The sequence below is a fragment of the Lissotriton vulgaris genome, chromosome 9 (genome assembly GCF_964263255.1).
Source record: "Lissotriton vulgaris chromosome 9, aLisVul1.2, whole genome shotgun sequence".
Taxonomy (NCBI): Eukaryota; Metazoa; Chordata; class Amphibia; order Caudata; family Salamandridae; genus Lissotriton; species Lissotriton vulgaris.
The window spans coordinates 178,464,374-178,485,280 of record NC_141697.1 but is presented as its reverse complement, the minus strand read 5'-3'; the positions used below and the strand labels follow the sequence as shown (position 1 = coordinate 178,485,280).

At 44.9% G+C, this 20,907-nt stretch overlaps 1 protein-coding gene across 1 annotated transcript in view; it reads left to right on the top strand.

Annotated features, from left to right (window-relative positions):
* POLE2 (DNA polymerase epsilon 2, accessory subunit) overlaps window positions 1-20,907 on the top strand; it is a 404,236-nt gene that overhangs the window by 164,581 nt on the left and 218,748 nt on the right. Inside the window, exon 7 of the mRNA XM_086936593.1 lies at window positions 855-938. Within this exon, the coding sequence (XP_086792719.1) occupies window positions 855-938 (84 nt within the window). The remainder of the gene's footprint in view (window positions 1-854; window positions 939-20,907) is intronic.

The following is a 20,907-nucleotide window of genomic DNA, read 5'->3' as shown; positions in this document are numbered from 1 at the left end:
ATCATATGAGCTGCATTGGATCATTACCTCCACATTCGGCCACTCATTGTTTTTACCCATAACAAGAGAACCCACCTATTAAAACACATTAGGGTATCTCTTTGCTATTTTTAATTTAATCCACTCCAATCTACACCTAGTGCACCTGCAACCACGCCTCACATTGACATTTTATGCTAAAATGACCCCTGAGAAAGAGTCCCCTCGAGGGGCCCGTTAAGCATTGCAGAACCAGCCCAATGAGGAGCTCCCATTGGATAAAGCATGACACCCACCTGGGTGTGTGAATTCCTCGCTTCTTAGCAAACCGCTCCCCCGGTCGGGTTTCTAAGCTCCTACTCCAACATCTTACCTGTTTTCCCCATTTTAGGAACTGCATACCCTTTGCATTACATTATTGAATCTGTAGTCAGTAACTACGTTAAAATCACCCCAAATACATAGGATTAGTTAAACTGGGTTGTCTCTTAGAAAAAAACGCAATCAAGTACTCGTGCCATCTCACCACCCTTGCGTGATAGGCGGCTTTGCACTACTGGCAGTATGAGTGTGCAAGAGCCCAGTCCACCCCTATTGCATTGATTTCATGATGGGATTGCCTCCTTAAGGGTTCAGCAGTTCCAATGGATGGCTTTTTGAATGCTTTACTTTTGGGCCTTAAGCCCATAATGTAGTCATGAAAATAGCCTTGTAAAGGAAACAATTTTATGGTGTTTCGTTTCTCCCTTTGCGTTCAGATAATCATGCTGTTTAGTCACTATTTAAGTATTTGCTCTTTATGTTCGTGTAAGCATAGATGGGAGTGTTGAGCATTGAACCTTCATGGCAGCACCCAATCTGTTGATTTATTTCAGCTTAAAACAGTCGAGACTCTACTTGGCAGCACAGCAAAAGTTGGAGACGTGATTGTTCTTGGAATGTTGACCCAACTTAAAGAGGTAAGAAAATGATCCTATTCATGAACTAGTGCTTTAGTGGCGTATGATAAACCCCTGTGGTGCGGAGGGGGCCTCTTCTGCAAAAGTGGTAGTTGGTGGGCTGGTGAGAGTGGGCCCCCTCCTTGTACTTTGTAGGGAGGAAGGGGGGGGGGGGCTCAAGTTTCGTGACGTCACTGTATTGCTTTACGTTTGTCGATTCGTGCTCTACCTTTAAAATGCAAATGGTGAGTAGCCAGATGAAAGGGAGCATGAACTAGAGTTATCTCAAAGGGAAGCAAAACTGAATATCCAGGAAGATTAATGGTGGTGTGCGAATGTTTGTGGCTAGTTATTGCAATAGTTTGGCCACCTATTATCGGCTCTGCCAGTTTCCCAGGTCTTTCCCGATGTGCTGCTCTAGTCCACGTTTAAAAAAAATTCTGGGACTTGTAGTCCGATTTATTCCATTATAAAACAGGACTACAATTCCCCAAATTCAAAGAAAAAAAAACCTGGACTGAAGTAGCACATGGACCTCGGTAACTTGGCAGCTTTGCATTATAAACATGATAGGGGTGGAGGTTTAGATTTATGTCAACAGCTGTTGGTGTTTTAATGTAGCAGGATGTGGAATATTGGTTAGAGATGAGCTGAAATACCAGTAGCACAAGACTTGATTCATTTTAATGCTGTCTGTTAACAAAGTTAAGGGAGTTCATTTTTGGGCAGGAGGCGTCATTGTGCACACTGGGTTATAAAAAAGGGGCTAAAGAAGTACCTATGCTCTTTTTCTCGAAGGTTGGTACAACCAACTAAAGCACTGATTAGACTTTTTGACTGTGTGCAAGTTATTCACAACTATGGAATGCAATCACTGCTGAAACCGTCCTTCGTTCTTTTAATCTAGTTTTGAAATGAAATGCAGAATTTTAGAAATCTAATAAAAACGTTAATAAAAAAGGCTAAATTCAGGGTTTGTAAGAGTTGGGTCAGCGCCAACGGGGCCATGTACCCACCATGGTTCACTCACTCCTGGAGCCCAGATGGTACGCTGGGGGTTACTGACGGGGCGCTTCCTCATCACCTCTTGATCCAGAACGCAGGTTCCTTAATGTGCCCTCTTGAGCCAGACCACAGGTTGCTTAATGTGCCCTGTGCGGATGACATCACTTAATATATATGAGGGCTTCTGAATTTCCTTGAATCATAATGTTGCCTGAGCGTGGCTCCGGGCTGGCAGCATCTCTTAGTGCTTCAAGGGTGGCGGAATTTTCAAGCTTTTTTCTAGGGAAATCGGCCAGAGTCCATGGGGAATTCATTACACTGGTCTATGACCTTGGGTATAGTTATTAACAAATCTGTAAATGACAGATTAGAGAACCTAACCAAAGGGAAGGGCTTCCGCTATATGTGCAAAATAACTCTCCAAATCTAAGAAGAGAAAATTCTCTTCTTGAGTTCCCTCACTCACCAAGGGTTGCCCCTAGGTGACATGCTTCATCATTGTTCGAAGATTATTTTTCAGAGGTGTCATCTTCCTGACAATGGAGTGGCTCATATTAGGGTCTTCAAGGAGCCAAATAATAGTGCCGTTTGTGCTTTTATGTGGTGGCTTTGTTTGCAGTGCTGGGAGTCTGCATAGGCGTTTCTCCAGTGCGCACTATCTTGAAGGGGCGGTTGGTCATGACAGATGTGTTTAGCAATCAACTGTTCCATCCTTAACACAAGTGCTACCTCAAGTGGAGAGGTAGTAAACACAGCACTGTAATATAAGCCATACTCTTTCGGGTCTCAAGCACCTCGGCCTGGCTTTCAAAATTTAAGAGGGCCTCTTTCAAACCTCCTTAAAGCTCCAGCAGGTCTCTGCTTCTCTTTCAGTTGATCCAATCTTCATAGTATTTACATAGTGCTGACCCAGCCACTAGGGCAACTGAGCACTTAAAACTAGGAGAAGAATACCTATAATTCTCATTGATGAGAGGGATGAAAATGAGGAAATGAGAATGTTAGGTAGATAAATTTTAAAGAGGTAGGTTTTCAGTTGTTTATGGAAGCGTAGAACATTCTGGTGCACTGTAATGCTATCCAGGATCAAGCTCCAAAGCGTGGAGGCAATTCAGGAAAACTTGTTTGGATGCTTTTGCTCTTTGAATACTGGAATTGTCAAAATTGTTCCTAATGTTTCTGTGACCTCTGAGTTTAAGTGTGTCATTCAGGTATAACGTTTGGATGGTTCTTAATGCTTTATGGTTTAAACTACCAAACTTAAAGTATGCACTTGGAGTGGGTGTGATGTGGTCTGACTAACGGAGGAGCTGGATGTTACTCAGATTTTCTGGGCCCAGAGTGGATGTAGAAAGTGTAAAAAAATGGCTCTCTACATACTGCACCAAGTAAGGTTCAGTGTGCACAGAGTCCACAGTCTCCAGAGGTATGGCAGAGGCTAAAGTTAAATATAACCTTACTCTCTAAAGTGGTAGCTTGGTCGAGCAGTAAGGCAGTATCAGAGGACAGTGTAAAGCACTTTTTGTACACACTTAGTCAGCAAATGTTCTCACACACTCAAGAACTGAACTCTAGGCCAATTGTTTTGTATTTAAAAATATATTGTTGTTTATTTTAGAACCACAAGTAGGTATCATAAATACTTTCTCAGAATGAGATGTTGCAATTGAATACTTTCAAATAGCAATAGACTTTAACTGCAATAGATACAGTTGTTGCAATATGCAACACAAATGTCAACACAATAATAACATTGAGCTCAATGGGAATTTAAAGTAAAAGGCAATATTAATTACTTTGCATAGGTTTTCCTTACTCAGAGCTGGATCCTGGATTCAGCCCTGGTGCATCTCCTGTAAAAAGTTGGAAGAAATCGTTTTTTTACACAGGCGATTTTATTGTAATTTTCTTTATTGGCATTTTAAAGACATACAATGTCCAACTTGTAAGAAATATATAAACCTTTGCACAACACCATCCTACATCCAGTCCTGTACACATCTTATCTTCTGGGAATGTACTAGTATAACATGTCTATTACACATATTTAGTCCACTTGATGCGTTTGTAAGTATGCAACTAGGAAGTTCCAGTAATCTCTGGGTTTCGAACCTGTGGGCAGCTCTTCTTCATACATCTTCAAGGTATCTTTGCAATATGTCTGGTCTGTTAACCACTGTTTAACCTTTGGGGTCTTTTTACTACCCCAGCATAGTGATATTCGGCGTTTGGCTATTAACAGTGCTATTACACAAAATGTTCTCTTAGTTGCTCGTACATTTAGCACCAGTCCTAATAAACATGTACACACAGAACAAGTAACATCAATGCCCAACATTTCCCTCAACATCCGAGTCACTTCTTCCCAAAAGATTGCCACTGCAGCAAATGACCATGCTAAATGCAAGAAATCTGCGTTATCCACTTGGCATCTAGACTCAGTTCGCAACCCGTATCTATATAGCCTTGCCAGGGTGTAATAGGTTTGGTGCAAATACTTATAATGTAACATCCTTAAGTTTCCGTTAGGCGTCAGCATACCCGTCAATGAACAAGTGATATACCATTCCTCCTCCGTCAGTTGTTCATTCATTTCAACTCCCCATTGCCTCGCGGGTTGTATCCGCTATTTCTTCCTGCAACTTAGTGTATAGTTTAGACACCATGTGTTTAGCGTTGGGAGTGGTAATAAGCATCTGTAGTGTATCTAGTTGTGCTGGTTCTGTAGAGTAGGATGGGTATAGCTTTTTTATCCCACCCTGTAATCGATGATAGGTAAATCTGAACAGCAATGTTTGATTACTTATATATGGTAGATCCGCAATTGTCTTAAAAACTCCATTACTATATAAATCTCCCATTGTATCTATGCCCACTTAGTGCAGCAGTGTCATTCCCACTCTTTCCTGGGTAACCGAGAGTTCTGGATGATAATGCAGTGGCAAAGAGGGAGCATATAGTGGCAACTTATTCGCCTTGCGGCCGATTATTTGTCACACATTGTTTGTTGTGTCTATGGTGTTTATGTCTCTGTTATGCAGCGGGGTCTGCAGTGCGTTAAGATGGCGTCTTGTGGAATTGGCGCAGCATCTCCTTCTTCAATTGCAACATGCGTTAGATAGGGGATTGTGTGATACCAGTAATGTGCATATTGTGCTTGGGCACATAAGCTATATAGTAAACAATCTGGTACTTTAAACCCCCCCCTGTGAGTAAGGTAGTGTCAGGTTACGTAGCTTAATTCGGGCATGTTTACCTGCACATATTTATTTATTTATTTATTTCCTTATATAGCGCCTGATTCAATTCCCGAAGGGATATCTCTGCGCTTGTGCTTCTACTGGTTAGTCTCTATCAGAGTTTTTAGCTGTTTTATAAGAGAAGTTTTACCTAAGGCAGGGTAAAGAGATAGGTTTTTAGGTTTTTCCTGAAGGATTCAAGGCTGGTAATTTGTTTCAGCACAGGGGGTAGGGAGTTCCAAAGGACAGGGCCTTTGTAAGAAAGGGCCCGACCTCCCTGTCTGGCTCTTCTGAAGCAATTGGTGGCTACTGGAACGTAAAGTACGTCCAGGGGTGTATGGAACAAATTTTTCCTTTAAGTATCTGGGTCCAGTGCCAAACAAGCATTTATGTATGGTACAACATATCTTAAATTTAACACGCTGCTTTACCGGTAACCAGTGGAGTTGGTGAAGAAGGGGACGAGAGGGAGTTCTGGGGGGGGCATTGAGAACTAGCCTCGCTGCAGTGTTTTGGACCACTTGTAATTTTTCCAGTTGTTCCTCATTGGCCGATATTTATAGGCCATTACAGTAGTCCATCCTACTTATTATTAAAGTCTGAACAAGCGTTTTCCTGTGGTTGTCTGGCAGAAATAGAAAAACGCGCCGAAGCAGCCCAACCACACGAAGCATGCACCTGTGACTTGGGTAGTGTGTTCCTTAAGTAGGAGTGCTTGATCCAGCCGTATACCAAGATTTTTGACTATTTGTTTCTGACTTGGGACAGGTCCTAACTCTAAGGGCCACCAGTCTGGGGACCACATTAGAGTTGCCCTCCCAAACAACATCACCTCAGTTTTGGTCACGTTGCATTGGAGGCAGTTCTGTGCCATCCAGTGTGCCACTGCTCTCATTCCGTCCGCAAATGATTTTTGGATTGCGGGTGTGAGAGTATGGAAAGGAAATAAAAGCTGGGTGTCATCAGCGTATGACACCGGGGTGAACCCATAAGATCTTATAATGTTTGCCAAGGGGGCCACATACACGTTCAAAAGCGTGGGGCTTAGGCATGAGCCCTGTGGCACTCCCTAGGTGAGCTCCCTAAAGGTGGAGAAGTGGGAGCCCAACTTGACACCTTGTGAACGACCCGAAAGAAAGCTTTCCAACCATGACAGAGCCACACCTCCTATGCCCACATCTCTCAATCGGCCGAGAAAAAGTTCATATGACACCGTGTCATATGAGTTTGAGCCCCAGGGTGGATATTCTGCGAAATACTTCTGCTAGAGGTTTGATCGGGATATTGTTAAACAGATATAGCAGTTTCGGCAGGACAACCACTTTTACAATGGCTAACCGGTCTGCCAAAGTCAATGGCAGCTGGATCCACCTTTCTATTTTCTCCTCTAATATACTAAGTGTTCTACCGTGATTAGTACGGATCACAACCTCCGGATCCCGGTGATACCAAACCTCCAAATACCGAATAGGGTCCTCTTGCCATTCCAGTGGATAGTCTGTGGTATGTAGGGATGTAGTGTCCGTTAATGGTATAATTAATGACTTAGACCAGTTTATATTCAGGCTTGAGTGTTGCCCAAACCTGATATATTCTCTCAATAGAGGGTTTAAGTGGGTTTCCGGTTCTCACACATACAACATCATGTCGTCCGCGTACAGTGATATATGCAAGGGGCTTTGCGGGAATTGTAACGCCGAATAGTGATGTTTCTGTCTTATTTTACAGGCCAATGGTTCTAGTGCTATTGCAAATAATAAGGGTGATAGTGGACAACCCTGTCTTGTCCCCCTGGTAAATGGTATGGCACTTGATACGTATTTGTTGACTTTGATACGTGCCGTTGAAGCTGTGTACAGCAGTTTTACCCATTGCAGGAAAATTGGGGGGAAGCCCATTCTTAGTAGTACCGTGTGTAAATATTCCCATTCAATAGAATCAAATGCTTTAGCAGCATTTAAAAGAATCGCTGCTGATTTAGTAGTTGGAATCAGATAGTGGGATAGTGCAAATAATGTTACAGTATTGTGGGCTGTAGAGCGTGAGGAGATAAATCCAGATTGGTCTGGCAAAATTAAGTTAGTCATCAGTGGTTGAAGTCTAGCGGCGAGTATTTTGGCCAGAATTTTGGTTTCTACATTTATTAGGGATAGTGGTCTATATGATTCGCAGTATTCTGGATCTTTGGTTTTAAAAGTGCAATTTATTTATTTATTTATTTAGGAGATTTATTGAGCGCACAAATACCCGTAGGTGTCTTGGCGTTTGTGGAAACACTAACTGTATGGCAAGGATTATTGATTGAAAAGCCAAGTCTTTAACTGCTTACGAAATGTTAACAAGGATCAGCATTGCTTCTCTCATTGTCGGCGGTAATAGTGGTTTCTCATGCGCATTCCCATATAGTTCCACCAAATGAGGCGCCAGCTTATCTACAAAGGTTTTATAAAACTCTCAGATAAATCCGTCAGGGCCTGGCGTTTTACCATTAGGCAATGACTTTATTTCTTCGGCCACCTCCTCTACTGTGATTGGTAACCCCAGATATTCTCTTTGTGCGTCAGATAACCACGCTATGGTTACAGCTGCCAGATAAGCTAATATTTCCTCTAAGGTAACTGAATGCTGCGCTGCATATAAATTCCCATATGTGTACATAAATTCCTGTAGTATTTCCTGTGTGTCGTGTTTCAGGTTCCCGTTTATGTCTCTAATCGCTTTTACTATACGGAGTGCATGCCCTGAACATATTTTTGTAGCTAGTGCTCTGCCTGGTCTACCTCCGTCCCCATAAGATCTCGCTACCTGACGCTTCGTTATATATTTAAGTTTATCTTCTGCATATGTTTGGTATTCTGACAAAATAACTCTAATATCCCCTAGTATCTTCGTAGATCCTGTGCACTCATATTCGTGTTGTAGCGTACGCGGTTGGTCTTCATGCATTGACAGTTGTCTCCTTATATCTTTAAGAATACCAGCAGTGGTGCTTATACATGTACCTCTAATTGTGGCCTTAAATGCTTCCCACAATAGCTCAGGATCGTCAGTGCATGATTGGTTAAAATCTAAATAGTCAGTAATAGCTTGACTAATCGTGTCTGTGTATACAGGGTCCAGCAGTGCTTTCGCCTTAAACCTCCAACTGTACGGTGGTGGTGCATAATGTGGTATTTCCACTGTGAGCATGACTGGATTATGATCTGACAATGTCCTAACCATATGCCTCACAGACCTTGCCCATAACATGATATAATCAGAAACCAGCAAATAGTAGATACGCGACCAACTATTATTCGCTGCCGATATGTGCGTGGCTTCTAATTGCTCAGGGTGGCGGGATCTCCATATGTCGGTAAGTTGTTTTACAGTCATAATAGCCCGTAATTTACCCAATGCTCGTTTATGAGGCTCCATTGATGTCCCTGACCGATCACTGTTATCTTGTAATGCAATATTAAAGTCCCCCCCCCAGATTATTGGGATTTCTGGTAAATCGTGTACTTTTCTCTCCAGTGCTCTATAGAAATCAGGGTCATCAATATTTGGTCCATAATTATTAATTATAGGGAGTTTACGGCCTCTTAGTGTGCCAGTTATTATCACATATCGCCCCATTTCATCAGAGTCAGTATTATCTATGTGGAATTGTACTCCTTTCTTAATCAATATAATAACTCCCCTAGAGTATGAGGAATATGATGACATATGTATTGATTCTGCCCATCTACGTCCTATATTACTATTAATGTTCGGTGCTAAATGTGTCTCCTGCAGGAGTGCAATAGCTATCTGCTGTCTATCTAGATACGCAAATACCTGTCTTATCTTTTTAGGGTTGTTTAGCCCTCTTACGTTCCAAGTTAGCAAGTTCAATGTTTTAGGTTGCAATTTTTCAGTAGACATTCCTAATCATTGTTATCTTACATGAAGGTTCATGGTGTCCATAGTACTCTTCATTCTTATTTCCCAGAGTATATCTTTTGGTGCAGTATTGAACAATATGTGTGTGGATTACAGCGATGTGTCTGAAGTGCATTGGTCTACTAAACGATTTCCAGCAGCCCTCCCTCCTCCCCCACCCACTTTAGCATCCCAACTGTGCCAAAGACATGGTCCCCCAAGAACTGACAACATAACTTAACTTTAAATTGGGTACACCTGCCTAGGGGGTCCACCGAGTTCACACAACTCCTTCCAACTTAGTGGATGTGGCCAGGTATACCACATATCTGCAGACATTGCTTTTGTCGCAACCAATAGGTATCTTTCACAATTGAGCTATACTGCATATTGGAATCACAAAACAGATATAGCAAAATACCCTGTATCTCACTGTACATATTAGGCCCCATGTTCCCACACGCAATCTCCGTTCTTTAAATGGAGCAAATTTCGTGGTTCCCAGGTTCAAACTGGCCCGAGTGGGGGGGAAATCTTTCTCCCATCTGGGACCAGTTCTTTGGAACTCCCTCCCCTTAGCCTTACGGAAGGAGGAGAATTTTGCCAGTTTTAAGAAAAACGTTAAAACTTGGCTTTTTAATAAATAATTTGGGTTCTTGACAGTTACTGCCCTCTATGTTTTGACCTCTTAGCCCTGGCGCCGGGAAACCCTTTGTGGGTATCTGTGCGCATTCCCAATGCAAAAAATAAATAAATAAATAAATAAATAAATATTCGTAACCCACATTAAAGTCCAGCAATCAGGCTCAGTATGGCAGCATATACTTATCGATCCTCACAGTTCAAAGCCTATAGCCTCTATAACATGAGAGTTATGAATCTCCTCTGGTTTCGTCTCCCCGACCATAGTCTTGTACATTAGCATGAATTTACAGAGGTCAAGGTCTCAATGTTATCCCTTCACTTTCTCAGTGTTTGAGCAGCTATCGTCATTTAATCCAATGAGTAATATGCAAATCTTGATGATCCATACTAAGTTAGTCTTGCTTACCTATTTCTGTATACAGCAGTTAAAGTCACTTGTGGCCGGTATATCAGCCATTATGCACTTTCCGTGTCTGTAATTCTATACAGTTTGTTCTGTGACATAGCCTGTTACTCCTGTGCAGATTGAAATCTTACTGTTCCAAACTATCGCGTGCCCATATAGTGCTGCCATTTTAGAGTTTGTTACTCCTAGTCCTGGTTCTGCTCTGCTCTATGTTGTTCCTTCCGCCTCGAGTTTCTTTATATAGTCCTGCGCTGCCTTCGGTGTATGTAGAATTTTAGCTCGACCTTCATGTGTAATCCTCAGTCTAGCTGGATATAGCATGGCATATTCTAGTCTCATTTCGTGTAGTTTCTTTTTCATAGGGTTGAATTCCTTTCTCGCCAGTTGGACTGTCATTGTGAAGTCTGGGTAAAACTCTAGTTTGTTACCTTGATAACTTATCTGCTGTTTTTCACGAGCCAGTCGTAGGACCGCATCTCGGTCTCTATAATTGAGGATTCGAGCTATTATTGGTCGCGGAGCGGCGCCGGGTTTAGGTCTCGGGCCAGGGATCTGTGCGCACGTTCCATTAGGAAGACTTTTGAGAGATGTTCCATACCAAACACACTTCGGATCATGTCTTCAACATATGTTTCCATTCGGCCTGTGTTTGTGGACTCCGGAATTCCCGCAATTCTGATATTATTTCAATGAGACCGCGCTTCACAATCTTCAGCTTTACTCTTTGTTATGTAGTATTTTTTAAATTTCTTTGCATTTTGTGGTCGTGCCGTGTGATTCGTCTTCCACCGCGGATATGCGCTTTTCAGCCTCCACCAGACTTTCACCATGCTTGTCCAATTTAGCCGTCATGTTATCGACCCTTAGAGTGATGGTATCCAGCTTTCCATTTATATCCTGTAGACTTTGTTGGATAGCCTGCAGTACCCCTTCCATGTTGGTGCCAGGACCACCCTCAGTGTCTTGTTCAGTGTCCTAATTAGTTGCCGTATTTCTGGTAGTTTTTTTGGCTTTAAAGGGCAATTTGGTCTGTTGTTTGTCCGGTTTACCCATTTTCGCTTATGGATATGCCTTAGATACAGGATGGGATTACAGCTTATATACTTGATGCCCACTTGATGGAGTGAAAGTGTTGTGTTTTACTCTCCTCTAGTGCTTCAGATTCTCACTGCTTCATTCTCACACACACATCATTTGGCCTCCAGTACTTAGATGTGCTTCGTTCTGTTCAGTCGCAGTGTCCCGACCTTTCTGGTGTTTCCTTGTATTTCACTACTTGTCTATCGTGGCAGTGCAGTGTTCAATACTGTCCTATGCACTATACCTCCAACATGCTCTGTTTATATGCAAGAGTTATTGCTATTTTCCCTGTCACATCGTGCATTACAGGCTCATATCATAGTCGTCACAAGTCACCACAACCTTGCCCAATCGCCTTCTAGGTTACACATCCGCCTTATCGACGCGGTTTAACAGTCCATTACAAGGATATCATGTGCACTACAGTGTAGCGTGTTCACATTCAGGGCATCTATTCCATCATCGTGAGCATGTACACTCCTCACTTATAGCATAGTGGACACCAAAACGCATCCGCTGAGCACTATGCAGTAAAGACAGTCATTACGATTGAAGGACTGGGTTATTCTAAGACCCAGCGGTGCCAGGGGACAACACCTGAAACCTTCGTGGGTTACCTGTTCCGGCGTACAAATCACAGAGACACGGGACACTTCCTTCGGCGTCAAAGATCAAGGTTTATTTACTGCAGGGATACAGAAATCGCAAGAAGTACACTACGTGTAGGTTCTGAGAGACTGCTTCGAATTGCAACAGTGGATCGCTCCCTTTATACATATTTTAGTCATAACACAACATGGCGAACAAAAGGTTACAACTCAGTTCCCACAGTAAACTTCAAAAGGGTCGCTTTCATGTCTTCAGGAGCCCGGAACATAATTACAGTAGCATCGCCGGTTCCCAGCTGTAAAAGCACGTTATCCCATCATGAGGTGCATTCCATTCTGGCTGTAAACGAGTTAAGAAAAGAGACAAAAACAGGTGCAAGGAAGACAAAGATAGACAACAGATTGAAAAAGAGTGTAGGGGGCAGTATCGGTAACGTGATTGCAGGATCAAAGGATTCGTGCCTAATGCATGCACGGCAATAGACCGGCACGGCAAGATGAGCCTCGAGCGGAGCCATCTGCCTTTGCAGGGTCATCCCCCTCATCATAAAGATATCCTCAAAGGAACACATGTCTTCCGCAAGAGCTTGGGAATCCCAGGGTCATGAAGCGGACAGTGTCCGTTCGCTGGCTACTTGAGGGCAAGAGACAAAAATGGATGCCGTATCTAAAATGGAACCCGTGGGTTCAGATGGAGAAACCCACGAATAAGACGAACAGTTCAAGGCAGCGTAGCGAAAACGCGTACACCCACTAAACTCGTCATTTGTGGTTCATAGATACCAAACTCGTCCATATTCGAGCGAGTCAAAAACGTCATTTCGATTCTCACGGAACCTCAGACGCTCCTTTGGCCCTCATATAGGCAAGCACTAGTCGATATCAGAATCAATGTCGATATTCATCAGATCGTTCAGATGTTGCTGCAACATTATTCTATCCATCAATGCTTCCTTGGTAACAGATGGCCGTCTTATACACGTTGTAGCACAGAGGCCACATAAGGCAGGACCACACTGCACGCAAAGACAACACGTGAACAGAAACGTCACAACAACCCCGATGATCATCAGAATCTTCCAACCCCACGTCGACATTAGGCCCCAAAACCATCCTAGTAGCGTCCAATCACCTACGTCCACGTGTATGGACTCGGAGATCTTATGCAACTTCGAGATGGCTTGATATACAGTTGGAGCGTTATCAGGAATGAAAATGCAGCAACTCGAATGGATCACCTTACACACACCACCTCTATCTGCAAGAACAACGTCTAGAACCATACGATTCTGCAACGTCATAAGCCTATCCGCCTGAAGCTCTGCTGTCAGATTACCAAGAGCACTTGCAGTTATGTTAGCAGTCGATTCTACCACACAAGTCAACTGTCTCAGGTTCCTACTATTAACCATAGGTCCCCAAAACGGCAGGAAACCCTTAAAGAAATCTCCTGCTTCTTGACCGGCAGTGTCCTCTTTGCTAATAACGCCTCTCACAACTCTGGTCTTGTAATAGTCTGAGGCAACTGTGAAAGTTGGTGGCAAAAGATTCGCAATATAACAGGTGCCCGAGAAGTCACGGGGCAACCACGTATATGCGCGATCATAACATACAAAGTAGTTACCCTTGGCAGTCAGGAAAACAGGGGAAGAGAGCATTGGTAAAACATACGTTTCAGTGCAAGCACTCTTCCCAAGCTGGGCTCGCGGATTTCGGCCAAGTCCTTGCAAGCAGAAATTACCGAGATTGGGTACGATCCAGATCGGAGACGAGCTCTTAAGCTGTCTATCACCCACTGATATGCTATACTCCGCCTCACTCAGATCCTTGTATGCTCCCACCTCTTCCTCTGGAATAAGCGATGCATCAAAAATATCTCTATCTAAGTCAACAATCGATCTTGCCAAAGGCTTGTGGTACGGGCCGGGACCAGGATCTGCAGAGCGTGGCTCTCGATGGGGGTAGGAATCTAGTGCACTACGGAACATAGTTTGGAATGCTCGAGCTGACCCCTGGAAGCTATAAGGAAGAACCAAATACGGAATACTCCTATCCATGGTATGTGGCATTAACCCACACACCCAACAGTTAGTAGTATTCATCACCAACTGATGCTGATGTAGGAGTTGGACGAAAGAGTTGTTCATGAATTCCGCACGTCTAACCTGTTCATGTTGGGGCAGAGGATGAAAGGAATGTGGAGAAACAGTGGGAATAGAATTTAGTTCAGGAGAAAAAGAAGTAGGTGAAGCGGACGGCAATAACAACTGTATTCCAAAATACACTCCACCCACCAATAGCATAGAAACAGTCAGATACAGCAGGAATACCTGAAACAGAAAGCATTTTGTTCGTACAGTCTTATGTAATTTTGATCTTTGAGCTGACATCCTCTCTACTTCCGACAGCTTGGAAAACGCCATCCTCTAAAAACCGTCCGTAACGTTCTTGACGCACTTCGTTCTGAGTAGCGATTATCAATTCCCAGGAGTTCCCAGGAATCGACAAAAGTAACCGACCTAGTGTCAGGAACCTGCTAAACAGAAGGAAGTACCCGCACGGCCCTACGGTCAACCCGGATGTAAGGTTTTCTTTAATCAAACATTCAATTTTAATGCAAATCTCCTAGCTGTGGAAAAAGAGGAACACACGTAAAAAGAAACTCAAAAATTAATAAAGGATGCAATTGTTCATAATGTTCACGGCAACAGTAAGGGGGTAATATAAATTCAAAAAGGAAAAACAAAAAGGGATTCCTTTTTTTAGTCTTTGTTACGAGAACGAAGGAAATATCGACTTCTCCCAGGTCGAGTCTGTTCTTCAAATAATTGTTCAGATTGTGGAACAGCGTTCAATCAATCAGATGACAATTCAAGCCTCGAATTCTCCAATGCTGATGGTTCAACAGATGTGTCTGACTGCAATGAATTGTCTCCTACAGGTTGAGCATCACTGAACGGCACAAAACGTGTTGGGGTCTCAGTTTCCGATGCGGCAATACCAGTACGGACCCAAGAATCTGCTGGCAAAGGGATCGGGACTTTCTTGGTGTGGGTGGCATGCACCCAATTCTTTCGGCCTTCCAACCGAACTGCAGTCCTTGTAGCCAGCAGGACTTGGAAGGGACCCACAAATCTCGGCTCCAAGTTACGCTTTCTGTCAAAGTTGCGGGTGACAACCCAGTCACCCGGTTGGAGCCGATGTCCAGGACCCTCTGTCTGTGCTGGTAGAGCTTCAAAGACCTGTTGATGAATTAACCTTAGTTTAGCAGTCAGATCATGAAGATAATCAATTAACATTGGATACTCAAGACTATCAAAGGCTTTAGGCCTCAGGACTCCCCAAATGTTCGCAGGACGGCCAAACACAATCTCATATGGGCTAAGCCCTACTCGAGAGTGTACAGTCGCCCTGGTCGACAAGAGAGCTAGAGGCAAGGCATCAGGCCATGACAGACCAGTCGTAGCTTGAACCTTAGCAAGTTTCAGTTTCAGGGTACCATTGTATCCTTCGACTAAACCCGCTGACTGGGGATGATTGGTGCTATGGAATTTTTGTCGAATTCCAAGGCCCTTACACACACTCTTCATCACACTCCCCACAAACTCACTTCCGTTATCTGACCATACAATCCGTGGCATTCCATACCGAGGAAAGTATTCCTTCAGTAGGACTTTCGCTGTGGACAGGGCAGTATTATCTTTGAAGATAGGCCTCAATCCATCTGGAGAACGCGCAAACCACAACTAAAACGTACTTCAGGTTATTGCATCACTCCATATGGATGAAGTCCAATTGGATGACTTCAAAGGGACATGTAGGAGGAGCAAAATGGCCAGGTGGAGTGGGGGTGCCCTTGCCAGGATTATACATCATACATATCATACAATTCTTGACCACTCTCTCAGCACATTTAGCAATACCCTCATTCTTCCATACAGGGGACAGCAACTTACATATACCTTTCGCGCTAATATGTGACGAGCCGTGAGCCATAGTCACAACGGGTAACACATATGCATCCGGTAACATCCACCTCTGACATTCCGACAAATCAATCCAACATCCATGCGCGTCTAACTTTCCCGTGCTTTCTTTCCACTTAGTCTTTTCAGTTTCAGTGGCCTCATTCTGAATCGCTTTCACGCTCTCAACAGTGTCTTCACACATACCAGTCTCCGCCGGCCACCTTACTGAACTCGTAACGTACATTCGGGTTGCAAGATTCTTAGCCGTTTCCTTAGCAATCTCATCCGCAAACGCGTTACCACGACCAACATCATCCGTAACCTTTCGGTGCGCGCTGCATTTAATGATTGCCACCTGCTTAGGCAATGTAAGTGCATCCAAAAGATCGTTCACGAGCTGTCCGTGTTGGATCTTCGTGCCATGCGATGTCATAAATCCTCTTTCTCTCCACAAACAACCAAAGCTATGTGCAACGCCAAACGCATATTGACTATCTGTAAACACATTCACTCGCTTTCCCTTAGACAAAACACACGCTCTCGTCAACGCAATCAACTCTGCCGCTTGCGCTGAATTCTGACTCAATCTCGCAGTTTCCGCAACCGTACTCAACGTCACTACAGCATACGCAGTTGTCACATCACCATTCGGCAACTTAAAACATGAACCATCAACATACAGAGTACCATCGGGATCTGCCAATGGAGTGTTTTTTAGGTCAACGCGACCCTTCGTTTCTTCCTCAGTTCGTAGATAACAATCATGTGGTGGTACATCATCTGATTCCATATTAGTCGGCAACAATGTCGCCGGATTCAGCACATTACAGCGCTTGATTTGTATATGACTTGCCAAAAGCGTCAACTCATAACCAGACAACCTTGCGCTCGTCAAGTGTTGAGTTTTTGTTCGATTCAAGAGAGTGTCAACTGCATGCGGAACCATCACCGTAAGCATATTATCCATGACCAGTCCTGCAGATTGCCGGATGGACACCGCAGCTGCCGCTGTCTCTCTTAGTCAACTCGGCAATGCTTTAGCTACTGGGTCCAAGGTCGAGGAAAAATATGCACATGGACGCTGCTTACCGCCAAATTGTTGCGTCAAGACACTCAACGCACAACCCTCTCTCTCGTGAACGTATAGTCTAAACGGCTTACTGTAGTCAGGAGTACCTAACACAGGAGCCGAACACAACGCATCACGCAGTTCAGAAAAACTTTTGTGACACTCTTCAGTCCATGGCAAAGGAGTCGGAACATCCTTGCACGTGAGGGCTACCAATGGCTTCGCTAGCAATGAAAAATTTGGAATCCATTGCCTGCAGTATGACGTGATACCTAGAAAGGCACGCACATCTCTCTGAGTTGTTGGCACAGTCATTCGAGCGATCGCTGCAATTCTTTCTGGGGCCAACCTTCTTCCCTCCTTTGACAATAAGTGACCTAGATAGGTTACTTCTTGACAACAATATTGTAACTTAGAAGGTGACACCTTGTGATGTAAGTCACATAGATGCTGTAACAACGATACTGTAGCAGTTCTGCAAATCTCTTTAGTATCAGCAGCCACTAACAAGTCATCAACGTACTGAATCAAGGCCGCGCCAGCCGGTAACACAAACGCATCAAGTTGACTCTTTAGGGCTTGACTGTAGATCGATGGACACTCACAGTAGCCCTGAGGAGCGCGTTTAAACCTGAAGCTGCGACCACCTAATGAGAAGCCGAATAGATCTCTGCTTTCCTCAGCAATCGGAATGCTAAAGAAAGCATTCTTCAAATCGATTACCGAGAACCAAGAGGCAGAGGCTGGAATCAGAGTCAGTGTTAGACCTTGCATCATTGGCTTGAGTCTCTCCTCCATTTTTTCTGTTTGCCTCCACTGTTTTACGATGTTTTGCTGGTATATGCTTTGGGCGCTGTGCCACTGCTTATCCGTGCCACAGCGCAAGAGCTCCCTATGTTAAATTGATGTATCTATTGTATCCATGTTTGGCTTACTGTCAGTCCCTAGTCTAGTGCACCAGGAGTGCTGGGGCTTGTAAATACAAATGCCGCTCGTGGGCTTGCAGCACGTGTTGTGCCACCCACAGGAGCGGCCTCGTAAAAGAATGTCTACGGGTCGGTCATTGCGAGACCCACGTGCAGCCTAGTGCTGTCACGCAGGCTGCGCAAGTATACCTACTTGCCAGCCCCTCCAACCTTCCCTTGACTTCATGTTAGTCACCCCTATGGTAGGCCCACGGGCAGGGTGCATTGTAAGTATAAGGTAGGACACGCCTGACCAAGTTGGCATGTCCTAATAGTGAATTACCGCCATCTTCGTTCTTCACTATTGCGAGGTAGCCTGCTCTCCATTAGTTAGAATGGGCCGCCGGGATTATTAATGCTATGATCCTAGTTGGCTCGGGGAGCATGGTGCAATGTCGAGTTTGGTATCCCTGAACTCGGGGTTTAATTACGCATCCGTTGGTATGGATGGTTTTTGGACTCTGGGTTTGAAAATAGCACTTTTAGAAAGTGTCTATTTTCTTGTCTAACCATTCCTGGCTTCTGCTGGTCTTGCGTGTGTGTGACAGGAGCTGGGTGGCTCCACAGGTCTGGATGAGTCAGTGTGGGATGAGTGGGACATTTGCGTTGAGAGTAGGGGGAGAGTAGTTGTTGATAGCCTGCCCTGCCTGGTACAATGCTGGCTCCACCTCCTGCCAAGCGGCTGATGGCTCTGTGCCTGCCATGGACGATCCTAGCCCCACCTTCTGCCAGGAGGCCGATAGCTCTGCTCCTGCCAGTGTCAATGCTGGCTCCACCTCCTGCTGGGCGTCTGAGGACCCAGCCCTGCTCAGTGAATAAGCCAGGTGCTTCTGCCTGGCTCCACCCACAACAGACCCAGGATGTTGGGAAAGCCCCCGGCATGGACAAAGGGATCAAAGCCGAAAAGGGGTATAAGAGAAGGACCCCTGAACTAAGAGATTAGATCACTTCTGACAAGGAACCCTGTAACCAAGGACAAGAGGCCTGCTGATCTGAGGACTTGCCTACCCCTTCTGCCAGTGTGCTGTTTGCTGGGGGGAATCCTGCAGTGCTTCTTTATTTTTGCCAAGGAACCAGGAGAGAGGAACTGTGTGTGTACTCTCAAGCTTTGCTAAGAAAATCTCCAAGGACTGGAAGAGTGCCAGTCTCCTGCTGAAGTCACAGGGCTAAAGGACTTCATCTGCTTAAAAGTGCTATTTGCTGGAACCGTGAATCCAGCACCTCTGAAAGAACCAGCAATCTCGACGCCGACGGACGTCGCCGAATCCAGCTCGACGTAGTGGGTAACGGCCCCAGTGTCCCGCTTCCTTGACGACCGGCCGCCGGGCCCGACCGACGCCAGCAGCATCGCCAGTGAGTGGGAGTACGGCTCAAGCTCCAAGGGACCTCGTGTCTGCACCGCTGCTAATCGCATCGCCCTCGTGCCCTCTCAACGCCGTGAGCGCTGCTCACTCTGTGCAACCGCATCATCGACAACGACGCCTGCTGAGGCCTGATCGACACCGAAGACGCGACGCCGGATCACTCGACGCCGCTGATCATCGTGTGCTTCATTTTCCAAAGGTACTGTGTGGTTGGGGGTCCGTGTGACTCCGGGCTCGACGTAGCGCTCCTCGCGGTCGACGCCGAACCTTTGGATTAACTTTGCCTCGACGTCGTGTAGCCCCCGTGTGGGTTACCCTGTTGCTAAGAACTGTATTGCCAAGAAGAAGATTTGCTTTGATACTAAAGACTTTTTGTGCTAAATAAGAAACTACCTTTGAACTATCATTTTTCCCTTCCCAAAATATTTATTAAGATTGTGTACATTGTTGTCGTTATTTGGTCTTGTGCTAAGCCTTATATAAAAATACTTATTTTTATATTACTACTGTGTCGTGTCCATTTTTAGTGTATTCACTTTGTTGCTGTATGTGGTCATAAATGCTTAATTACAACAAGGGGTGGTGAGGGACAGAGTCTCTGAATTAAGCAGAAAGCTCTCACCCAGTCAAGAGATCAGGGCTAGATCCAACACCGTTTTTTAGCTCACTGCACCATCCCAGTTTCAGAACCTGGCTGTATGCAAATTAGTCTGTTCCTGTCCCAGTGCATGATGGGAACAGGGCAAACCAAACTACAAAAGCCAATTCTTACACTGGGAAGGAAACAAGCTCCCGGGGACCGGTTTCTGGCATTACAGCCGTCTTCGGCCCGGTTTGCTTGAATCCTGATGGTGCAATGAGCAAGGGTCTCACATCTGAGAATACCCTTCCACGCTTAGGGTGGACAAAAATATTTACAACAAGGGGTGGTGAGGGACAGAGTCTCTGAATTAAGCAGAAAGCTCTCACCCAGTCAAGAGATCAGGGCTAGATCCAACACCGTTTTTTAGCTCACTGCACCATCCCAGTTTCAGAACCTGGCTGTATGCAAATTAGTCTGTTCCTGTCCCAGTGCATGATGGGAACAGGGCAAACCAAACTACAAAAGCCAATTCTTACACTGGGAAGGAAACAAGCTCCCGGGGACCGGTTTCTGGCATTACAGCCGTCTTCGGCCCGGTTTGCTTGAATCCTGATGGTGCAATGAGCAAGGGTCTCACATCTGAGAATACCCTTCCACGCTTAGGGTGGACAAAAATATTTACAACAAGGGGTGGTGAGGGACAGAGTCTCTGAATTAAGCAGAAAGCTCTCACCCAGTCAAGAGATCAGGGCTAGATCCAACACCGTTTTTTAGCTCACTGCACCATCCCAGTTTCAGAACCTGGCTGTATGCAAATTAGTCTGTTCCTGTCCCAGTGCATGATGGGAACAGGGCAAACCAAACTACAAAAGCCAATTCTTACACTGGGAAGGAAACAAGCTCCCGTGCTTAACACACAGCCTCTGAGATAAGCCTGTCTGCTCTGCCAAGCTACCAAGGGGGTGAGCAGGGGTTATCGAAGGGTGTGATCCCCTTGCCCTGACTAGAAAAGGTGTATCCCCATTTGTCAGAAGTGCATACCTCTGCCAACTAGAGACAGCCGGTTCTAACATTGGTCGCAGCGGTGAGGATTTGGACCTTGCATTTATGACCCATGTGCAGTGAATAGTGTGCGCTACATAGTGAAAGCAGACC